At 57.2% G+C, this 17,081-nt stretch overlaps 1 protein-coding gene across 1 annotated transcript in view; it reads left to right on the top strand.

Annotated features, from left to right (window-relative positions):
* KNDC1 (kinase non-catalytic C-lobe domain containing 1) overlaps positions 1-17,081 on the top strand; it is a 63,799-nt gene that overhangs the window by 28,862 nt on the left and 17,856 nt on the right. Inside the window, exons 10-18 of the mRNA XM_060641151.3 lie at positions 5,731-5,889; positions 7,784-7,861; positions 8,438-8,531; positions 9,026-9,188; positions 9,266-9,954; positions 10,290-10,434; positions 11,452-11,549; positions 12,399-12,787; positions 17,049-17,078. Coding sequence (XP_060497134.3) covers positions 5,731-5,889; positions 7,784-7,861; positions 8,438-8,531; positions 9,026-9,188; positions 9,266-9,954; positions 10,290-10,434; positions 11,452-11,549; positions 12,399-12,787; positions 17,049-17,078 — 1,845 coding nt within the window. The remainder of the gene's footprint in view (positions 1-5,730; positions 5,890-7,783; positions 7,862-8,437; positions 8,532-9,025; positions 9,189-9,265; positions 9,955-10,289; positions 10,435-11,451; positions 11,550-12,398; positions 12,788-17,048; positions 17,079-17,081) is intronic.

Below are 17,081 nucleotides of genomic sequence, written 5' to 3'. Positions count from 1 at the left end.
ACATGAAAATGTCCAGGTTTCAACCAAAAGTCACTTGCCACACCAAGAACCAGGGAGATTCAAACCTAATGAAAAAAGACAATCAACAGATGCCAATGTTGACACTGTGGGATACAGCCAAAGCAGGGCTAAGAGGGAAATTCATAGCACTAACTGCATATGTGAGAAAAGAGGTAAACGCTCAAGTCAGTAATCTAAGCTCCTCAAGAACCTAGAAGAAGAGCAACACAGACCCAGAGCAGAGGAAGGAAGTCATGAAGACGAGAGCAGAAATCAATGAAAATGGAATAACAATAGAGAAAACAGTGAAGTGAAGAGGTGGTTCTTGGTAAAGACCAACAAAATGTGAAGACTTGCAGCAAAACTGACAACAATAAAAAGAAGACACAAATTACTAATATCAGGAATGACACAGAGGATTCCCCGACAAACCCTTCAGGCATCGAAAGAATAATGGAAGATAAGATAAGTCTATACACATAAATTCGACAACTTAGATGAAATGGGCCAGTTCTTCAGAAATCATACACTACCACAATGCATTCGATATGAAATAGATCTTTGAACAGCCCTTGACTATTGAGGAAATTGAATTTGTACACTTAAAGGTCTCAAAAAATAAATCTTTGGGCCCAGCAGTTTCACGGGGGAGTTCTACTCAATGTTTAAAGAAAAATTACTACCATTTCTACACAATCTTTTCCAAAAAAGAAAAGAAGAGAAAACACTTCCCAATATATTTAATTAAGCTAATATATATACTGTCAATGTAGATAGATAGATGAAAGATAGATAGATAGATAGAGGCATCTGTACACACACACACAGCAACATCTCTCATGAACATAAAGGCAAAAATCCTTAACAAAATATGCAGCTAGAATTCAGCAATATATAAAAACTATGCACCATGACAAAGTGGGGGGGGGGTATTCTAGGGATAAAGGGCTGGTTTAGTATTTGAAAATCAATTAGTCCAACATATTAACCAGCTAAAAAAAGAAAAATTCCATAATCACATTAATTGATGCAGGAAAACCATTTGGCAAAATTCAACACCCATTCATAATAACAACAACAACAAAAACCTGAGAAAAATACAAGTAGAAGAAACTTTCTCAGCTTAATAAAAAGCATCTACACACACATGCACGCACACACACACACACACACACACACATACACACACACCCTATAGCTATCATACTCAATGGGGAAAGACTAAATGCTTTCCCCACGACTGGGAACAAAGCAAGGATGTCCACTCTCACTGCTCTTACTCAACAACATACTGCTGGAAGCTGTAGCCACTACAATAATGCAAAAAAAAAAAAAAAAAAAAAAAAAAAAAAAAAAAAGCAAGTAGGAAGCATAAAGGCCAGGAAGAAGAAATAATACCATCACAGAAGACCTGTCTATGTGGAAAACTCCAAGGAAACTCACGGAATCTACCAAAGGACTCCTAGAATTAATAAGTGAGTTCTGATATAAGATAAACATTCAAAACTAAGTTGTATTTCTATATATTAGCAATGAACATGCAGACTCCAAAATTAAAAATACAGTGCGTGCTCTCAGCACTAGCACCGTCTCAGAAACCTCCAGGCCATGAACCAAGTGGAGGAAGAAGTAAATGCACAGGCTGAAGCATAAAAGAAGAACAATGAGGCAGAAGTTCAAGTAAACCACTAACTTGTGCACTCATGGAAGCTACGGGAGGGGAAACAAGGAAAGCCAGAGGCCAGGGACACTGGCACAATTATTGGACTGCACACCTACTTTCTAGATCTTGTTTCAGAAACAAATGGATCTAGAAACATCCATCGTCATCTGATTGCAACAACCACCTTTGAGAGACCCACCTTGCTCATACAAAAACAGTCCCTTTTGGTCCTTTGCCCTGGATCTGTGATTTTCAGGACTAATCCTGTACTCAGAATGCAACGTGTACAATAAATCATTTCTTCTATTGTCCTAGCTGAAATATACATATAAATATAAATTTAATTAAGATACAAACTTTATGTAAATGTACAATCACTCAAAAATTGAAATACTTACATGTAATCTAACCAAGCACACACAGGACTGAATGCTGAACGCTACAAAATGCTGACGAAAGAAATCCAAGAAAATCTCTGGGATGGAGAGCCAGGCAGAGAGCTTTCATCCTTGACACCAGAAGCAGTATCCTTACATTTTTCACAAAAGGAAAAGTGGGCAAAATGAACTTCATCAAAATTAAAAACTGACCAAGTGGGATTTATTCCATGCCTGAAAGGCTGACTCAACAATGGAAAATCGATTAATTTAACACATCACATCAATGGGCTAAAGAAGAAAAGTTGTGTTTGTGTTAATAGACGCTAAGCTATTGATGAAATTCACTACACATTCAGGATGCAAGCTCTCAGCAACCTAGGAATGGAGGGAAACTTCCTCAACTTGATAAAGAACATCTACTAAAACCTACAACTCACATAATTAATGGTGAGGAAACTAGATGCTTCCCCCCTAAGATTGGGGAAAACTCAAGAATGTCATTCTCACCACTCCTATTCAACATCATACTGGTATTCCTAGCTAATGGAGTAAGACAAGAAAAGAAAATGTGTACAGATTGAGAAGGAAGAAATAAAACTGTCTTTGTTCACAAGTGACATGATTGCCTATTTAGAAAATCCCAAAGAATCAACAAAAATCTCCTGGAACTAATAAACAATTTTTTAAGTTTATTTATTTATTTATATTGACAGAGCGAGAGGCAGGGGAGAAACCTAAACAGGCTCTGCACTGACAGATGCAGGGCTTGAACCCACAAACCATGAGATCACGACCTGAGCCAAAACGGAGTGTTGGACGCTTAACTGACTAAGACCCCCCAGGCACCCCAATAAGCAACTATAGCAAGATTTCGGGATAGCAGGTTAATATGCAAAAGTCGGTTGCTTTACTGTTTACCACCAGTGCACAATTGGATTTTGGAATTACAAACACAATGCAATCTACATTCATACCAAAAAAAATTACTTATATATAAATCTAACAAAATATGTATAAGATCTATACGGAAAACTACAAAACCCTAATGGAAGAAAAGCCTACATAGAGAGACATTCCATATTCATGGATAGGAATATTCAATACTGTTAAGATATCAGTTCTTCCAAATCTGATGTATAAATCAAATGCAATTTCAATCAAAATTCCAGCAAGTTACTCATGGATATCAACGATCTGATTTTAAAGTATGTATGGAGAGATAAAAGACCCAGAACAGCCAGCAAATATTGAGGGAGAAGAAGAACGTCAGAAAACTGACAATACCCAATTTTAAAACTTACCGTAGAGCAATAATGGTCGAGACAGGGTGGTGTTGACAAAAGAACAGACAAATAAATGGAACAGAATAGAGGGCCCAGAAATAGACACACACAAATAGAGTCAACTGGTCTTTAACAAAGGAGCAAAGGCAATTCGGTGGAGAAAGGACAGTCTCTTTAACAAATGGCGCTGGGACAACTGGAAGTCTGCATGCAAAAAAAAAAAAAAAAGAATCTAGACAGAGACCTTGCACCTTTTACAAACATTAACTCAAAATGGATCACAGACCTAAATGCAAAATGCAAAACCATAAAACTCCTAGAAAATAATGGAGAAATCTGGCAACAACTTCTGGGCGCAACACAAAATCATGATCCATGAAAGAGAAAATTGATGTTAGACTTCAGTAAAATTTCAGACTTCTGCTCCACAAAAGATATTATTGAGAGTGAAAAGACAAGCCAGGAACTGATAGAAAATATTTGCAAAGCACACACAAAGACCTCTTAAAACTCAACAATAAAAAAGCAAACAACCCGGTTAAAAAGTGGGCCCAAGGTCTGTGCAGACCCTCACGGAAGAAGACAGAGTGTGGTTAAGGAGCATGTGGAAGATGTTCGACCTCCTGTGGCACCTGGGATTGCAAAACAGGAAGCGGCCCCTGGGCCCCGGCTGGAATGGCGACAACCCAACACCGACCACACGCGTGCCGGCCAGAATGTGGGGCCGCGGGGGCTCTCGCTCATCGTGGTCGGCACAGCCCTTCGGGAGACAGCTCGGCAGATTCTTTGACCACCCTGCAGCCCAGAAACTGCCTTCCCGGGTGCTTATCCTGGAGAAATGAAACGTCCGCACAGAATCACGCACACGAACGACCACGGCAGCTGTACTCAGAATAGCCCCAAACTGGAAACAACCCAGATGTCTGTCTGGGGTGAATGGTAAAACTGGCTGTGGTCCATCCACACCATGGATTGCTACCCAGCAGTCAGAGGAACGGGGTATTGATAAGGCAGCAACCTGGAAGGATCTCCACTTAATTAAAAGCCAATCCCAAAAGGTCACATATTGTGTAATTCCATGTATGTGAAATGGCACAATTAAAGAAACAGAGAACAGATTAGTAGTTGCCAGGGATTAAGTACACGTGGCTGAGGGCTGTTGCCCTGCCTCATGCAGGAAGCGCTCTGTACCTTGATCGTGTGGATGCCTCGTCCTGGCTGGGACGTTGTCCTGCAGCTTTGCAAGATGTTACTATCATGCAGAACTGGTCCGGGGTACACAGTCTCTCTGGACTGTTTCTTACAACTGTATGTGAATCCATAATTATCTCAAAATAAGAGGTTTAGCTTTTTAAAAACGTTCATAAGTATCTACAGCTGATAATTTCATTCATGCGTGACTGTCGTGCACGGTGGCCTGTGCTCCTGGCCGTGGGAGCGCTCCTGGAGGGCACCGCTGGCACTGCCCCTGCCCCCGCACACTGGCACCACTTGAGCAGCTTGAAGGTGGCCTCGCGGGAGCGTCCACACTGGGGAGATCGGCACACGCGGTCTGGTCAGCTGCACAGACTTAACGAGGGGACGGAGGAAATGTTAACGATGCAGCTGAACGCAGAGGTGCTCCGCGCCTGCCGTGACCCTCCAGAACTGCTGGTGGCGGGACAGCAGCCGGCTTACAGCAGCGAAGCTCGCACCGGGCGTTCCTCGGGTCGCTCTCATCCCGCCCGTTGAGTTAAATGAAAACGAAGCCAGCACGCCTGTCGGGCCACCTGTGTGACTTCCGGTACAAGAGCTGGAAAATCAGTGCCCACGTCCGGTGACACCCCTTGGCTCTCTGCAGCTGACAAAAAAAGAGTATCACACCTTACCCTCTTTTTTAAACTGTGTGGTTCCCATCATTTGCATCAGGAACGTTTAGAGTAAACTGATGTGTGTAGACACGGGTATTTTTTTTAACGTTTATTTACTTTTGAGAGAGAGTCCGGACTTAACCGCCAGAGCCGCCCAGGTGCCCGAGGAAGGTGCTGTTGCTCAGAGAACCTGCTGCTAAATAGCAGCACACTGCTGGTTTGGGGGGCTCCTGGCCTCTGAACCCCGAGCCGCGGCCTCCAGCTGCCTGAGGACAGCGGAAGGTGGGAGGGTCCCACGGAGGCCTCAGGTCTTGGCTGCTCACACCTGAGGGTGATGACCCGGGAGTACTTGGTAAGCACGCAGGTTCCCAGGCCAGTCCCCGCTCCCCCAGGGATCTGACTCAGGGTCTGGCGGACCTCCAAGCTCCGAGGAGGTGCGAACCGGGGGTGCGGATCAGAGCCACCGTCCTGCTGGCGCCCCGGGTGCCCTTGGGGGACCCCCGGGTGGGGACGTGCTGCTGAGCAGGGCTGGCCTTTCCCTCCCCCGCCCCCAGGCCTCCGTGTACTGTGTGGCTGCGGTCCTGTGGACGGCAGCCAAGTTCAGCGTTCCCCGAGACCACAAGCTGGCCCTGCCTCGCAGGCTCAAGACCCTCCTCTTGGACATGGCTAGACGCAGCGCCCAGGAGCGGCCGTGTGCGGCAGAGGCCATCAAGGTAACCACACTGCGGTCGGGACCCCAGCTCACAGTCCAGGGCCTGAGCGACGGCCGACAGGGGACACGGGTTCTTGTTTCCAGGAAGAGTGGGTGCTGGACAGACGGCCACGGGTTTCATTTGTGAACAGCGGTAGACGGTGTCTGCTGCTCACCCCCGGACCACCCCATTGTCTCCGTGGGTTCGCCGGGCCAGGGTGGGTGGGGAATGTCCTGGGGCCAGCCCGACCCCTGCCCTCATGCCCTGCCAGACGGGACAGAGGCTTCTCCCCAACAACCGACTTCCCACAGCAACTCTGAGGGTCTCTCGGCCTCCCCTCTGGTCTCTCCAGACTGGGCGGGGGCCTGATGGGGCCGGATCCTGACCCTCCCAACAGTGCCCACGTCTGCCAGCAAGAGCTGGATGCCTGAGGGGGAACTGGGCCACTGTCTCAGTGACGGAGAGGCCACAGGAAGGCCACCTGTGGAGGGAGAAGCCCTGTGCTGGCCTCCTCTGCCCCTGACTGCCCTGCTTCACCAAGTGAGGAGGAGCCCTGTGTCAAAGAGAGACACTCAGACATCAGCTACGATGCCCAGACACGCTACCCAGCAGCCACAGACAGACAGACAGCCGGGGGACGGCCCGCAGGGGAAGGAGTTGCGCTCTACTCCAGATCTGCACGGAGGCGGCTGGAGGTTACGGGGAGAGTGGGGACACAAGCGGAAACTGCCCCGGGGCGGGTCAGCACCAGCACACGGACGCTGGGAGCCGGGACCCACCTTTCCTGACGGTCGAGCTTCGGGGGATCAGGCATAAGCCCCTGAACAAGACCGTCCTGGGTCGTGAGAGTCACATACGCCCCACAGGGGCGGAGGAGGGGTTCACAGCCGTGACCTTTGATAGTAATTGCTCTAAGGCAGGAGGGCATAGCCTCTGCCTGGCGTTGGCTCGAACAAACTGAGGTTTTCCAGGCAGGAGCCCGAAGGGGTCGGGGCCGTCCCTGACTTCGGCCGCCCCAAGCCGCGCTCTGGCTGGCCAGCCTCTGTGCAGGGCTTGGTTGGGGCTCCCGCCAGCAGTTAGGAAATGACCTAGGTGTTCCGGGGGAGGGAAGGTGCTTACACGGTAGCTTAAAAAAGAATCTTTATCTTTCTTAATCTTCACTGTCAATACCGTCCATGACCCCAGATGAAAAGTAGACGTTCTCATCATGACATTCTCTCCCCAAATATCAGAATGTTTGAGCTTGTAGAGTCAGTTCCCAGGGGTCAGCTGCATTTTCAGGGTCCACCCCCCATCCCAGAGCGTTTCTTCCTGTGCACGCACAGGCGGGGCACATGCACAGACGCGGGGACAGACAGCTGGCTTCAAACCTGCCTGGGCCCCATCCACATTTGTCCTGCAAGCAGCCACTGCCTTGTTGTCAAGGTCACCGAGGACTCGGGCCTGCCTGGGTCAAATTGCAGTTAATTGGAAATGTCTACAGAAGTTTTCTCTTGCCTGTTTTTTTAGGTTGCAGTTTTGGGGTTTGCTGTCTGTGCATGTGGGAGCTGACTGGTCTGCCCCTAACTCCTCTGTGGTTCTGTAGCATCACCTGTTCTTGAAGTCTTTAGAGGGACAGGCTGGAAAGGTCGTGTGTCATTGTGCCCTCCTCTCCGGCGCTGAGGCAGCCCCTCAGCAAGGGGTGGGGGGCATTTCTGTTCAGCCTTTATTCCTTCTACGTGGGGCTGCAGAATTTCATCCCCGGCTGCCCGAGGCTGGGGTCTGCTTCCTGTACACGAAGCCCCCAGGCCCTCCTCCCTGCCGCTGTGCACTCTCTCAAGGGCTCCTGCCCAAGGCGTGCTCCCCTCTACGTTTGGAGTGACGTGGGCCCGGCCTGCGGCCTCCCAGATGCCGGACACGGGGCTCCTTCTTTCAGATATGCAGCACTTACCTCCTTCAGCGAGGCATGGACAGCAGGAAGATTTTAGCCCACCTGAGGGCGTCCACCTGCAGGGTAAGACAGTGCCCTGCAGAGTGTGTGTGAAGCCCCCTCGGTTCTGTGCTGGGGCCCGGGCCCTGGGGAGACGAGGACGCTTGTTCTCGCTGTTTACTGTGCAGGTGGAGAGCAAGTTTAGGAAAGGGGGGGCATACCCCACAGTGACCCTCAGGCACAGGTGGCTGTCAGCCTCCTGGGCCTGCGGGCCCGGCGGGCCCCGTGGATGGCAGACAGGCACACACACTCCCCCGCAGCGACGGTGCCCTAGAAACCTACCCACACTTTGTTGAATTGGGAAGCAAGCGCCCCCAAGGCTCCCATTGGAAAGAGAAGCAAACCAGGGGGCACCCGGCTGCCTCAGTCGGGGGAGGAGGGGACTCTTGATCTCAGGGTTGTGCGTTTGAGCCCCACACTGGGTGTAGACATAACTGAAAAATAAAATCTGAAAAATAAATAGAGAAGCAAGTCCAGTGTGTGAGCCAGTGCCAGCTAAGAGCTCCGCTGAAAAGTCGGGGAGCGCTCCACGGCATCCACTCGGGACCGCCGGGCCCCTGGACTCACCTTGACTGGGGCCATCCTGTTCTTCTGCCTCAGGTTGACCAGGAGGAGGAGACCATCGGCCTCCAGAACGCTCTCTCGGTGGTGGAGCTGAACCCCAGTGCGATGCCGCCTCCCGGGCCCAGCTCAGGTGAGCCGCCAGGGCCTGGCCCTTCCTGCCCCCGACGCCACGGCTACCCCCTCTGCTGACCCCCCAGCCCTGAGCGGACACCCACAGGCAGCCACCACGGGGCCCCGGAGCAGGGTGTCCAGGACCTCCTGGCGGCCTGGCTGTCCACCTCTGGTCTGACGGCCCTGTCACGCTCCCGTGTCCACATCCACGTGCCGCTGCCCAGCTCCTGTCCTGCCCCGTCTTCCCCCCAGCCTGGCTGTCATGCCGGGTGGTAACCCCCATCCTGCAGCACAAAGAAGAGCCCCTCCTCCCATCCGTGGCCTTCTCCGTGGCTCCCAGCTCTGCCACCCTTGGCCCCGGCCGCCTCAGGCCTGTCAAAGTCCCCTTGGAGCCTCACGGGGGGAGGGGTGCAGCACCCGCGGGGGCGGGGAGGAGCCAGCGCACCTTATGGCAGAGGTGGGAGCTGCTCCAGGGCATGTCGGGGCCCGCACTCACGCGCAGTCTGTCCCCAGGCTTTGTTCAGGTCGGCGGAGACACCAGGCTGGTGGCAGTGCAGGGGCCCGTGCCCACTCAACCCTCCTGCTGCGAAGCGGCCGCCTCCCTGCCGGCCGCCTTCACCTCGGCAGCCACACACTTCAAGCCCATTGTACTGGCACCAGATGCAGGTGACGCCAGGTGAGCAGCCCCACCCCGGAGCTGGTGGGGTCCCCGAGCCCCTCCTCAGCGCTCTCTCCTTCTCTCTGTGCTCTCAGAGACCGGGAGGGCACTGCGAAGCAGGCTCCCGAGACCCATGGAGCAGCCCCCAGCCAGAAGATTCCTGACCAGCTGGTACCGGGTGCCGGACCACAGGGAGCAGCCCCAGAGCCTCTCAGAGAGTCCGTGCCGAGAGACACGGGCCAGGGGAACCCCTGCACCCCTCCCCCTGCCCCGGCCAGCCCGCCGGAGGAGGCTTCACCAGCGATGCCCGCATCCTCTACGGCTGTCCCACCCCTGAAGGCACAGGTGCCCCCCACGGAGCAAGGGCCAGACCCGGTAGCCCTGCCTGGAGCCTCTTCCGAGGGCCTCAGGCCTCGGCCCCCGGGGTCCAGTGCAGCCCGCCATGACCTGGGTCACCCAGCCAAGCCGCCCAGGAGCAAGGCCACTGAGGGCCCAGACCAGGAGCCGGGGGGTCCCCCGTCAGCCCCGAGGGACCCCTCCCTGGCCAAGGCGAGTCCAGACAGCCCCAAGGGCACCTCGGTCCCAGAGCAGGATGACCAGGCCCCAGACAGTCACCGCGAGCGGCCCCTGCCAGCAGATCGCAAGCTCTGTCCGCCCAGTGTGGACGCCTCACCCCTCCCGAAGAGGACGGCCTGTCCGTCGCTGCAGGAGGCCATGCGCCTCATCCAAGAGGAGTTTGCCTTTGACGGCTACTTGGACAACGGGCTGGAGGCTCTGATCATGGGTATCACGGGGGGGACCACAGGGCTCCCCGGAGCAGCCCCAGGACCAGGGAGAGGCCATGGGGGGATGCAGTACACTGTAGGGGGCCCGTGTGAAGGGGGAACTGGGGTCGTCACAAAGAGGGGGCCCCCCACTCATCCATCTGCACCAAGAGCTCAGGGGGCAGAGCTGAGCCCCCCAGGATTCGGCCGGCAGCAGAGTCTTAGGCAGGAAGAGGGACTTAGAGCCCTGGCGCCCCCGCCCGGCCCCCTGCCAGCTCCTTCCGCCCTGGAGAGCGGGGAGCACGGAAGGTGCTCTCCCACGTGGTAACTGGCCGCTGTCATTTTGCAAACCCAGGGGAATACATTTACGCCCTGAAAGACCTCACCTACGCCACGTTCTGTGGGGCCATTTCGGAGAAGTTCTGTGACCTGTACTGGGGGGAACAGTTGCTGCACAATCTCTTCCACGTGGTGAACGGGAGGGCATCGCCCCCGGAGAAGTGAGTCCCCCACCCTGGGGCCTTGTTCCACCTCCTCTAGGCCCTGGGCTGCCTTCCCTGCGCCCCCTCCCACCCCCCTGGGCTCCAGCTCCCCACCCTCCCCAGACTCGGCTGTCCACCAGGGTCCCCCTTACCAGGCCTGCAGCCCACCCTGCGGGCGCCGGGCTCCTGTGGGCAGGGAGAGAGAGTGTGGGAGGCACAGCCCCTGCTCAGGTACCGGCCCGAGGAGGCAGAGTGACCCGGGGCCCGGAGGGGAGGACGCCCCCCAGGGAACGGGTCAGCGCTGGGTGACAGCAGGTGGATGGGGACCCTCCCTGTGCTGTCCCCCCACCCCCTGCCCCTTCAGAGACTGCCCTGCTGCTCTTCTGCCGGGGCCGGCCCATCCCCTCCTGGAGGACTGTCCACAGCGATGTGGGGAGTGCCTGGAGAGGCCCGATGCCCCGACACCCAGTCCCTGAGCCCCAGGCACACCCACAGCCCTCCCCGCCCCCGTCCCCGTGACTGCACCAGGCAGTGGGAGCCGCGAGACCGCCCTGCCGTGTTCACTGCCCGCCCCGTGCAGACAGGTCAACACTGCTGAACACCCCGAACCGGTGCCTGCCCCGCCCCGGGCCCCAACACTCACAGGCCCAAAGGCAGCCAACGCCCCGCATTCTCACAGCACTGACCTCCAGAAAGCCCTGTGCCAATTATTTGGGCCCCTTAATTGTTCTGGAAGGAGGGTGCTCTGTGACAGCCTGTGGCCCACAGTCAGGGTGTCCTCGGGAAGCTGGGTGGGGCCTCTGCTAAGTGGTGCGTGTTGGGCGGCGGGGGGGGGGGGTGGTGAGGGGGGAGGGCCAGGTCACAGGTGGGCCCCCACTGCAGCCCAGGTGTGTTTACGTGGGGTGAGCTCTGGGGGCTTCTGCACATCCGCCCAGAGACTCCTGCTGGAAGGCAGTGCAGGGAAGCTGTGGCATCGTGGGGGGCCGACGGGCCAGGCCACAGGAGCGTCTGAAGCATCCTTCCCTCTGATGGCAGCGCTTCAGAGGAGGCCGTGTCACAGCCCCAGGGTGACGGGACTAGCGCTCCAAGTGGCTGCTCACTGTCCAGCAAAAGGCCGTCGTTGCACGGGGCGGGTAAGACATGGGCTCCATTGGGGCAAAACCTCTCCATGGCGGGGTCCACGTTGACTCTCTTGGTGTGGCTGGGTAATTCCAGGAGGGGCTTCCCTTTGCCCCGGGGTACCCCAGTGTCCTCTCAAAGGCACCCAGAGCAGGACTCGCCAGCTGGGGACCTTGTGCGAGGAAGGGGGGCTCTCCCACGCCCGCAGGTGGGTGGCACACAGGAGCCCAGTGCACTGGGGGCCAGGGGGTCACATTCTGCTTCCTGGAGTCGCTGGCCAGCAGCCTGGTGATGGGACAAATCTTTGCTTCTTTCCTGGAAACATGTGCCAGTTAAAGAGTCTGAGGGTTATTTTCCTGGATTGTTAGCACAGGCTGCAGGATGCCGGAAATCTGTGTAATTTCACGGATCCCATGGGAGTGGGGCATGGCTATAGGAGTCAGGCTGCGTGACTGTGATCACACGTGTCACGGCCATCGGAGCAGGTGGCGAGCACAGGCACCTCACCCCACCCTTCTACCGCGTGCGCGCTCCAGGAAGTTTGAGAGCAAAGTGAGGGCGCCCACCGGGCCCCCAGCGCCCTGCTGGCCCTCCGTCCATTCTGGTTCTCCTCATCTACACACAAGCAGCTCACGACCCAGGGGTCTCCTCCCCCACCCCGGGACAGCCCGTGTTGGGAGGGGATCTGAGGGATCCTCCTGGGAGGCAGGACCCCTGCCCTGAACCCTCAGAACCCTCTTCAGGGGGGCACCCTGCCGTCTCGAGGGGCTCGTCTGAGCGCAATCAGCTTCTCTGTGAAGAGCTGGTGATGGACCCTGCCACTCGAGCTGCATTTTCGAGGGTGGCCGTCCTCTCCTGTGCAGGGAAGGAGAAACCGGCCACCGCTCGCGTCAGCCGAGCCCCCTGCCCGCCCCCACCGCTGTCCGACGTGGACGCAGACGAGCTCTCACGGGGTAACTTTGAGGTGGGATTCCGGCCTCAGAAGTCGGTCAAAGCCGAGCGGGAACAGCAGCCGGAGGCCGGAGAGCACGGGCAGCAGGGTGGGGGCCCCGAGGCAGTGGCCCGGCTGCCCCGGCCCAAGGACGGCAGCCTGGCCGTGAACCCCGGCCCGGCAGACCTCCAGAGCTGCAGCCCCGGCTGGTGCAGTGCCTTCTATGAGGCCGACTGCTTCGGCGCCGACGTCTACAGCTACGTGCAGGAGTTGGCAAGGCAGAAAGCTGGTGGGGCCATGGATGCCGACGCCCAGAGCCCGGTGAGTCCTGGGCCGCTGCCCGGTGCTGGGGGAGGGGGTGCAAGTCCCGCGTGGCGGCAGGCAGTGGGGCATGGTGTGCACAGAGCCCCTCCCCGTGCCCCATTCCATGGCCCCCCCCCCCGCCACCAGTGGCCCCCGCTGGTCTGGGCACCCCCTCCACATCTGGGGTAGGAAATGGCTTCTGTCTCTTTGTGAGCTGGGCAAGTGAGCCACGTGTGGCGGGAGAGGACCTCGTGAGGGCGACCACAGTTGGGTTCAGGCCGCGTCTCTGGTGGGCCAGGCAGGTGCAGCTCCCTCCCCCCAGGCAGCCTCCTGCCCCTTGGGCAGCGCACCCACCGTGATGAGAAAAGTGCCGTAGGCGCCTTGCCCATGGCAGTCCATTCAGGCTGGGCCCCGGGCTCCATCTGGCCCGGCCTGAGCTTCTCTTGCGAGCAGCCCACCCCTCCCCCCGCGCCATCCTGGTCAGGGCAGCCCAGGCTCCTCCCGGGCCAGCAGGGTGACAGGAGGGCACAAACCTGAGAGTGGTCAGGCCAGGCCAGGCCAGTCCTTAGGTGAGGGCAGAGCCCCAGAGATCTGGACCCGAGGTTCCCCATAACCAGCCGCTCTGACCTGGGCTGTAGCCTCCCCCCGGGACCAGGGGCTCCCACGGAGGCGCACGAGGTGCGACCCCCCCCCCCCCCCCAGCAGAGCAGACGGGAAGGAACCGTCAGCGCTCAAGCATCCTGCCCTGGCGCCTCTACCCGCCCCTGCTTGACTCACCTCCTCTGGCCTCCAAGCACAAGCCCCAGAAACGTTGCGTCGCCCCGGCCCTCACAGCACCATCTGAACCTTTCCCAGGTGTTTTCGCCTTGCTGGCCTCCGGCCACTGCCTCAACTTGGCTGCACTGCTCAGCCCTGCGCTAGACAGAGGACGGGCCCTGCCTGGTCCTGACGCACGTGTGGACGGCGGCCATGCCCCGTGGAGCCGTGCCGCTCCTCCCGGCGTCGTGCCGCAGGCCCTGCATGTGCCGCCTCAGGCAACAGACTCGGAGGCCTGGCCTCGTGCGCTGGGGGCCTCCTGTGGGGACCCGGTGCGCAGGGTGGCCCCCGTGTAGGGCGCCCTCCTCTGGGACCACAAGGAAGCTCCACGCCACTGTGTTGGAGTCCAGTGCCGCGGGCAGAGAGGACAGCTCCCAGGCCCGACGGTCCCCTTCCCTCCGCTGGGGGGCCTGCAGACCTCGCTCGCACTTCCTTTTCTGTAACGTGTATTTGCGCTTGGAGCTGCTGGATGTTCTCGCCCCGGCAGCCCTGGTTCTGCACCCGCGGGGGCCTTTCCCAGAAATAGAAAGTGAACAGACTACACGTGGCGGAAGGCGCCAGCACGACTGTGGGCCACATCAGACTCCCGGTCATGGGAAACGGAGGGTACGGGGCTTGCACAGGTGGTGAGAGAACAGAGCGGGCACCAGCGACGGGGTCACGGCTCACGACACCCCAAGACGAGCGTAGGCCTCGTCACCAAGAGCGGAACAGCTTCCCCTGACACGGGATCCTGAGCGTCCCAATGCTCGTCCCCATGAGAAGAACCCACAGACCGTGAGCGCTGGGAGGCGGTGAGGAACAAACACGCTTCACGGAACACTCACGCGCGCACACTTCCCAGCTGTGTTGCCGATAGGGCCCAGAAGCAGCAGCGAGCACACTGTCCTCCAGTCAAAGGGACCGGGGCTCTGGGGAGAAGTCGCCGACCCCGGGACGCATGAAGATGAGCTGGGGCATCTCGTGCCAGAAAGTAAGGAGATGACGAAACAAGACGGGAGACGTCCAAAGTCCGAGGAAGCAGCTACAGGGCTCCGGCGCCCGGAGCGGCAGCAGTCTGAGTTTCCGCGTGGAAACTAAAGGAACCACGCGGATCTGTTTTCTGACTCGAAGTGGCGCGTACCCACACGTCCGCACTGAGACAGGTGGCTGACCCGAAAGGAGAGCAGTGACCCGACGGTGCTTCTGGAAGAAATAGAAAACCCACCCTTAAGTTCACGTGGAATCTCAAGGAAGCTCAAACAGCCAAAACGATCGCGACAAAGAAGACCGAAAGTGGAGGATCCGCACCTCTGGTTTCAGAACTTGTCACAAAGCTGCCACCGTCCCCACCGTGTGGTCTCGGCACGGAACAGACGCACAGGCCCGTGGGGCAGGATGGAGAGCCCGAAACAAGTCCCCGCCGACGCGAGTGCTGACAGGCCGCCAGGCCCGGCCGGCGGGCAGAGGGCAGAGGGCAGTCCACACGGCGAATGGCGCTGGGAAGACAGGTGTCCGGCTGCACAAAGGAGCGGTCGGGCCCGGACCATACAGCACTTTCGAAAATTAGCCAGAACGTCGGAGACCGAAGCACAAGAGCTAAAACCCAAGGAGGAACACAGGGGAGGAGCTTGGTGACACTGGATTTGGAAATGATTTCTTGGACACGACACCAAGATCACAGGCAACAGAAGTAAAAATAGATTCACTGGGCTTGATCAAGATGAAAACCTGCGCATCAGAGGACGCCACCAACAGAGTGGGGAAAACAGTTACAAATCCCACGTCTGAGAAAGGCTCAGGCTCCAGAGTATGTGGGGAACACAGAGGACTCCGCAAGCACCGAACAACGGACGACAGACTTGCACAGACATCGCTCCGAAGAAAACACACAAACAGCCAAACTCACGAAAACGTTGCTCAGCGTCGTGAGTCGTGAGGGAAAAGCGAATCGAAACCACAGCGAGGCGCCACCTCACGCACAGTAGGGTGGCCCGTACCGGAATTTGGAAAAGAAAGAAAGGAACACGTGTTGGGAAGACGAGGAGAAGCTGGAACCCTTGCACACGGCTGGCGGGAACGCGAAATGACGCTGCCGCCGCGGAAAACGCTGGAGATGCCTCCAAACCCTAAGCACAGAATTATCAGTGGGTCGGCAGCCCCACGTCTGTGCGCCCGGAACAGCCGGAGGCGGGGTCTCGAGGGGACGCGTTCGCTCGGTGTTCCCAGGAGCCAGCAGGTGTGAGCCGCCCAAGTGTCCATCAGCAGACGAGTGGATAAAGAAGATGTACGATCTGCGCACAGTGGGACGTCCCCCAGCCTCGCGGGAGGGAGACACCCGTCACGCGTGGAGGAGCCCCAAGGGCATGATGCCCAGTGACAGAAGCCAGAGGCAAAAGGACAGGCCCGGTGTGACTCCACCCTCGCAAGGTCCCCGGAGCCATCACGTTCACAGCCACAGAGAGAGGACAGTGGTTGCCAGGGACGGGGGAGGGGACGGGGACCCGATGTCTGATGGGGGACAGACCTTCCAGGATGGGACAGTCCTGGGGATGGGGGGGGTGAGCACACTGGATGCCACGGAACAGCTCGATGAAAATTTGTTAAAATGGTAAATTTTATGTTATGTTTATTTTGTCACAAAAAAATTTCTAAATAAAAATTTTAAAATTAGTTGAGAAAAAAAGGGGAGCGACGACCATCGGTCCCGGGGACCTGAACTGACACCTGCAGATGTCACCATAGGTGAAGCTCTGAGTGACAGAGAAGACACGGGCAGCATCCCTGGGGAGCCCCCTTCGCCCGCCCCTCAAGCCCAACCCACCACCATCCCACCACCCTGGCCACAGCGGGACCGCGACCCAGGAGCCCCACTGACCTGGGGGACAAGGGTGGCAGCCAGGGCGGCTCGCGGTGCCCACACCGACTCCCCCGACAGCTGTGGGGACGGGGGGATGAGAAGTCCAGCTGTGCCGCCTGTGTCGGAGGTCACCTTCTGCGGTCACAAGTCATGTCCTCTGACATCACAGGTCACGCCTGCTGGGCGGCTATGGACCGGCTGCCCTGTTTCCAGCCCGTTGAGTTCAGAGCCACAGAGGGTGGCTCTCACCTGTGCGAGTGCCTGGCCCAGGCTGACGGGGCCCTGTCCTCAATTCTGTGTTGTCTTCGGGGTGGTGGCCCCCTGCAGGGAGATGCACCCACTGGCGAGCGTGGGTGACCCATGCACCGTGCACAGACTGTTCTTGAAAGTGGGCTCGGAGACGTGCTCAGCCCAGAAGGCTGCTGGCGCCCGCGTCCATTCTTATCAGGACCATGACCCTGTGGTTGGGACGAGGCTCCCCGGGCCTGCCACCACTGAGAGTGGGGCCCGGTCCCGCGGCCCTCGGCGGGCGGCTCCCACGGGGGACGGTCTGCAGGAAGCAGGCAGTTTGAGGGAAGCTGTGGAGTGACGTGTTTTCCCTTCTGTTCCTGCTCGCCCGGGAAGGCGTCTCTGCTGGAACCCGAATGCCGCCAGGTG

Source organism: Panthera onca, chromosome D2 (assembly GCF_046562875.1).
Source record: "Panthera onca isolate mPanOnc1 chromosome D2, mPanOnc1 haplotype 2, whole genome shotgun sequence".
Lineage (NCBI taxonomy): Eukaryota > Metazoa > Chordata > Mammalia > Carnivora > Felidae > Panthera > Panthera onca.
The sequence above is the reverse complement of the archived record's forward strand: the minus strand, read 5'-3'. Positions and strand labels throughout refer to the sequence as shown.